General features: G+C 52.8%; 1 protein-coding gene across 1 annotated transcript; it reads left to right on the forward strand.

Annotated features, from left to right (window-relative positions):
* The first annotated feature begins 1279 nt into the window (after positions 1-1279).
* On the forward strand, positions 1280-5016 carry LOC128063224 (phospholipase A2 inhibitor and Ly6/PLAUR domain-containing protein-like). Its single transcript, XM_052655876.1, has 5 exons — positions 1280-1349; positions 2640-2756; positions 3998-4150; positions 4534-4677; positions 4868-5016. Exons 1-5 carry the CDS (start codon positions 1280-1282, stop codon positions 5014-5016), a joined length of 633 nt encoding a protein of 210 aa, XP_052511836.1.
* Positions 5017-6394: the final 1378 nt, after the last annotated feature.

Genomic DNA, 6394 nt, shown 5'->3' on the forward strand with positions numbered 1-6394 from the left:
GCACACTGCGCCCAAGGGGCCACGTCCCCACTGCACACTGCGCCCAAGGGGCCACGTCCCCACTGCACACTGCGCCCAAGGGGCCACGTCCCCACTGCACACTGCGCCCAAGGGGCCACGTCCCCACTGCACACGCCTAGTGCGTCTCGCCGGAGAGCTGCGAGAGGCGCTGAGTTCCCTAGCAACGATCTTTTCCCGCCTCCCTCTCTCCAAACAGCTCTCTACCCCTTCCTCCTGATAACTTTCACACCAGGGTATCCTAGCAACCCATGCGGCCTTCAAAATTGGTCCCCGGAAGAAATTCACCAACCTCAGCCCCCCGACTGAAGCCTGGGAAGCAAGAGGACAGAAAACTTGAGTGGATTTTTGCAAGGAGCCAGGGGCCTACCGCAACAGGAGCCCCTCCGCCTATGGCTGGATACCCTCCCCACAGCCACCTCCACCAACCCCCACACACACACGTAAAATTACACCCCCCAAAATACACACACAGACACATGAAAATATATACATAAACACGTGAAAAATACACACACAGACACAAAATCTCTGATCTCTCAAGATCATGTGCCTGAGGTAAAGGATCTCAATAAAATACAAAGTATGTTTCCAAACCAGACACACACCCAACCTGGAGTGCTTCCAACCGTGCCTCAGCTTTCCAATGCGGTTTCTGGGCATCTGGTACCGTGCCCATCCTGGCCCAATGACAAGCACCCCTCTGTTCAGCTTCCGAGAGACCCAGAAATGCATCTTGGGGTGGGGTTGGAGCTGGAGACAGACCAAAAACAGAAAAGCGGGTATTAAGCTGAGCATGCCCCGCCAGAACAAGCCTGGACTTGCTGGGCACTCCCTGGTAGGGCCTCAACCACACTGGGCACCTCCTTGGGAAGAGAGACAAGGGAGCGGGAATCTGAGTCCTAGCACTGTTCTATCCTGCAGGAAACAAAATGACCTACCTGATTCTGATCTTGGGCTTCAGGTAAGAAAAAAAAAGGGGGCGGGGGCATGGGGAGATGAAGGGGGTGAGACCAGATGGAGAGAGGGTTGGAAGCCCAGACTCCTGGGGTCCCCATGGAGAAGGGGGCTGAGCACAAGATGCCCACGTTCCTTTTGGATTCTTGTTCCACCTCCCCCACTCAGAGCTACAGAGACCTACCCTCAGATCTTACATCATCTTTCATAGCTAAGGGGCAAGGTAGATCCAGACCCGCCCCTTCTCACCTTCCTATAAGATGAGCTCGGGACCTGGGGCTGCATCTTCACTCATCCAACCATCATGAAGCCTTCCACAAAACCTGAGCCTTTCCTGCTAGCTTCCACGCTGCTCTGCACCCTCCTGGGTCTGGGTAAGTGACTAGGGGTCTGGACTCCTGGAGTCCTGAAATGAAGACTATGGGAGAACATTTAGCCAGGTCCTTGAGGGTCAGGGGGAAAGAGGAGGTGTCCTGGGAATTCAGATTCATGGAAAAGGCAGAGGGTAAAAGAGAGAAAGCCTGGGTCCCCAAGGGAAGAAGAGTTCAAAAACATGTGGGTTTAAATCTCTGAAAAAAGGAAGGGTTTGGATGGGTTCTGCTCCCCTCCCCTCCGACAGTGTCTCAGAATAAAACACCTGAATTCTTGGAATTCAGATGAGAGTATGATTAGAAAAAAGAAAAGTGAGGTGAGGGGGAGAGATTTCCTTTCTCCCAGGACTCTAAGGAGTTCAGGTCCCTGGTGTCTTCTTTCCTTAGATGCAATTCAGGCAACTCCACTTTCCCCAGGACCCAGTTCCCCTGTGTCTGGGCCCCACTTGCCTCCTCTCTCAGGACCAAGGAGCCAGGCCCTTGTCCTCCTAGTGCTCAGTCTTCCTTCTTGACCTGGGTTGCAGATCCCAGCCTCAGGTACCCCTGCCTGAGCAACTGTGCTGTCTACCAGACTTAAATGTACCCACAAGGCAGAGGGTCCCGCTTCCGAGAATCAGCTGGACCTGAAGGTTCACAGAAGTCCATGAAGGACTTCCCCAGTGGTCCAGCAGTTGAGAATCTGCCTGCCACTGCAGGGGACATGGGTTCGATCCCTGGTCCAGGAATATCCCACATGCCTTGGGCAAACGAAGCCCTTGCGCCACAGCTGCTGAGCCCGTGCTCTAGAGCCTGTGCTCTGCAACGGGAGGAGCCACCCCAAACGAGAAGCCCAGGCACCTCAACGAGAGAGTCGCCCCCGCTCACTACAACTGGAGAACACCCACAGGAAGCAGGGACAACCCAGCATGACCTGAAATAGAAAAAAAGAAAACCAAAGGATAAATTTAAAAAAAAAAAAAAAAAGCATGGAAACCTTCAGCAGGACTCCTTACTATCCTCCAGCTTTCTCAGAGGGCCCTAGTGTCCAAATTCCCCAACCCTGTAATTAGGTAAACTTGCTCCTTGATGGAGTTGCTGTCTACCCCTGGAAGCAGCCTTGCTGGCGGCACCCATAGCATATTTGATGGAGCTTCAGACAGTTCCCTGTTCAGTGGGCAATGTCCCTCTTATGAATAACCAGGGAGACACCTTTCCCTCTTCCTTCAGACCCCCGTCCCCATCCCCTTCTGGACTCAGAAGTCATGGCCCAGAGACCACACCACTTGGACTAAAGCCTCTCTCTCTATACCTCAGGGTACCCACTAAGCTGTGAGATGTGTATCAGGAATGGAGCCATATGCATTGGAGAAATGAAGGCTTGCGCCCTAGACGAGGACACCTGCGTCGTCATCATGACTGAGACTAACAATAGTAAGAGGGTAGAGAATAGCGTCAGATCCTGGGGAGGTGGGGGTGCTTTCAGGGTAGCAGATACTACCACGCACTGGGAGGAACCTTTGAGTGAAGAAGGGGCAGGAAAGAGGGAAAGGAGGAAAGACAATCCAGTGGAATGACAGAAACCACTGTTGCCAAGGATTTCTGAAAATGAGACTCCAAAGACGTGATGGGGGAGGGGCAGATATAGAGAATTTCTTAGGCAAGAAGGGATTAGGAAAGGACACAGGGAAAGAGTGAAATCCACGGTGGGGGGCAGGAATCTAATATGCAAAAGGTGTAGGGGTGGATGTAGAGAAGACTGGGGTGAGTTGCAAAGAGTATGATTAGGTTGACTCTGTAATCAGGTATAGCCCACCAGGCTCCTCTGTCCGTGGGATTTTCCAGGCAGGAATACTGGAGTGGCTTGCCATTTCCTCCTCCAGGGGATCTTTCCAACCCAGGGATTGAACCAGTATTTTGTGTCTCCTACATTGGCAGTGGGGGTTTTTACCACTGCACCACCTGGGAAGCTGCAGTATTAGAACAGAGAGAGAGATAAGGACAGATAATCCAAGGACTCAGTCCATGAGTTTGCAAAGAGACAGACAGGACTGAGCACCCACTCACCCAAGCACTTGGGGTACAGAGCAGAAACCCTAGGGCTGGAGGAGACCAACCTTGGTGGGAGGGGGAAGGCCAGGGAGACTGGAAGAGGCCGCTTCAGGCAAGACCTGAGAATAGCCAAGGAGGGCAGCAAGAGACCGTAGGTAGGAAGTCTGGGGAGTGACCCGGGAAATCTTAGACGAAGAAGGAGACGGGTGTTACAGGGCGGTGGCTGAGGGCTGCATCCTAGGATTTGGTGCAGGGAATTCCAGGGGGCAGGGCAGGGCTGAAGGCTGGAAGAGACCATTTCACACAGGTCTGGGGGTAGTCGTAGGTGGCCTGGAAAAGACCTCTCCAGGTGTGACCCTTACAGAATGGCGGCGAGGTGGCTGTGGAGCTGAAGGGACCCTCAGGAGAGACCAACACAGCTGGGGGCAGAGGGAGGAAGGGTTGGGTACAATACTCAACCCTCCAGGCCTTGCCCCAGACAGATAAGGGTGTATGACTTTGGGGAGATGGAAGAGGCCTCTCTAGACAGCAGTGGGCCGGGGAAGCTGTAAGGTGATGGAAATACCCCGGGAACAGGGTCCAGACCAGGGCTCCTGAGTCCTCTGTCCACCCTCATGATGCAGAGGGCTCCGTGGACGTGACCAGCTACAAGGGGTGCTCGAAATCCAGCAAGTGTGACCCGGCGTTCCTCTCCATCACCGTGGCTCCAGAGAACTACATGGGGTCCGACACGCACTGCTGCCAGAGCAATGGCTGCAACAAGGACCCCCTGCCCGGTAAGCCCCAGCTGAGCCCCACGGCTGGAGTCCCGCCCTGCCCACCCCTCCTCCGCCAGAGCCAGCTGTGAGCACCTGTCACTGACCTGCGCTGTCACGGGGCAAGCGTCTTCCTGGCGCTGAGCCTTGGGTTCTTCTCCTGTAAACTGCAGTGTCCAGGGAAGTCCCTGGTGGTCCAGTGACTAAGCCTCCATGCTCCCTCTGCAGGGGTTGGATCCCTGGTCAGGGAACTAGATTCCACAGGGCACAACTAAGATCCAGTCAAATAAATATTATTTTCTAAAAATGCAGTGTAGGTTAGCGACCAGTGTCCCCGTGCTGGTTGTAAGGTTGCGAAAGGGACTAATGTCCCCGTGCACCTTACCCTCCACCCTCCTCCCCAGCGTTCAGGAGAAATCTGACAAAGAATGGCCTTCGGTGTCCTTCCTGCTTCACCTTCCTCAAGGAAACATGCACCCCGACTGACGAAACGCTCTGTTTTGGTGAAGAAACCCGCTGTGTCACCGTGACTGGCCTCATGCACCCTGGTGAGGGGCACCTGGATTTCGGGAGGAGGGCACAGGGTTCCCAGAGGGCCCCAGAACTGGAGCCTCATTATTCCAGATTCTTAGGGAGAAAGTGGCTGCAGAGAAATGGAGGAAGGTGGCTGGGGCATGACCCCTGGATTGGGAGTGGGAGGCATTGGAGATCCTGATTCTAGCCTGAAATCCCCTCCAGCAGGTGTCAAATTTGCTTCCCGGGGATGTGCTACGGAGAACGCCTGCCACATCAAGCCTGGGACCCTGGTGCCCTCAGGCTCTCATTTGTTGACCATCAAGAAGATCAGCTGTCTTCCAAGCCCCCAGGCTTCTGGCAAAGCTGAGTGAAGAACTGAGGCCCATGTGGTGTTTGGTCTCCATTCCTTCTCAGCTCTAGCTTCCCACGTGTCTATAAATTAAACGAATCAACAGAACAATTCTGAGTCTTTGTGATGTGATGCATTTCAGGGAGACGGGATGCAAAAAGCAGGGGTCTCAACCCTGTTGAACCCCCTCTTTGGAATGAGGAGAAGGAAGATGCTACCTTTTGTTAAGGGATTACTTCCTGCTGGGTCCCCGTGCTAAGTGTTTTCCACGGGAGAGCTCATTTCGTAATCACAACAACTCTGTGAAGTTCAAAGTATGGTACCCATTTTACAGAGGAACAAACTGAGGCACAGATTGTGGTGTCACTTGCCTTTGGTCAAACAGTTGGGAGGGTCAGACTCTGGAGTCCATGCACAGCTCTCCTTATTAACCTCTTTTCGGTTACCAACATCAGTTTCCATGTTTGTAAACTGTGGATATTAACAGCTATAGCCTCAAAGGGCTGTCTTAAGAGTCAAATGAAGGAAAATGAAAAAAGGACTTAGTTCAGTGCCTAGCACCTTTAAGGGGGCTTCCCCGGTGGCTCAGATGGGAAAGAATCTGCCTGCCAATTCAGAAGATGTGGGTTCAATCCCTGGGTCGGGAAGATCCCCTGGAGGAGGGCATGGCATCCCACTTCAGTATTCTTGCCTCGAGAATTCCATGGACAGAGGAGCCTGGTGGGCTATAGTCCATGAGATCAGAGTCGGACACAACTGAGTGACTGAGTACACACACGATCAACTTTAAAACTTTGTTGGTTCTGGAGACAGTGTGTCTGAGCAAATAGTTACCATCCTAACAGCGGCCACTTACTGAGTAGCCATTAGTTAGAAGGCACTAGACTTTGGCATCTATCAGGATAGACTGGATTATGCTACAGTAACAAATAAGTCTCCAATCTCAATAGCTTAAAACAACAAAGTTGTATTAGTCAGTTGATGCTGTAGTAATGTGTAACAAACCATGCCCAAATCGAGACATGACAAGAAGCATTCTTTTTCCTAATCGGTAGCCATTCCTAAGGGCACCTCTGTTTCTGGCTGTGCGCTGGTGGGTTTGGCTGCAGCTTGGGAGAGGGACTCTAGTTCTCCTCCACTCCATGGGGTTACAGTCTTCTGAGATCTGTGGCTCCCTGGCGAATGTCTGTCTAATGGCAGATGACATGCGCAAACAAACCACGTGCACCAAAGGTCCCTGCGATGGTGCTAACATTCCATGGAGTAAAGAAATCATACAGTTAAAGCCAACCTCACTGGAGCAAGGAACTATAGTACACCTCAATGGCCCTAGCAAACCCCAGGGGGAGGGGCACAAGAAGAGCAGTCTGGCCCCCTATGCCCCCTGCCCCAACCCCTGC

The sequence above is a fragment of the Budorcas taxicolor genome, chromosome 18, assembly GCF_023091745.1.
Source record: "Budorcas taxicolor isolate Tak-1 chromosome 18, Takin1.1, whole genome shotgun sequence".
NCBI lineage: Eukaryota > Metazoa > Chordata > Mammalia > Artiodactyla > Bovidae > Budorcas > Budorcas taxicolor.

Excerpts from the sequence above, each read along its gene's own strand:
- LOC128063224 (XM_052655876.1), top strand. The coding sequence starts at position 1,280 with ATGAAGCCTTCCACAAAACCTGAGCCTTTCCTGCTAGCTTCCACGCTG. Across the intron at positions 1,350-2,639 it reads CTGCACCCTCCTGGGTCTGG|GGTACCCACTAAGCTGTGAG; the intron begins GTAAGTGACTAG and ends TCTATACCTCAG. Across the intron at positions 4,678-4,867 it reads GACTGGCCTCATGCACCCTG|CAGGTGTCAAATTTGCTTCC; the intron begins GTGAGGGGCACC and ends AATCCCCTCCAG.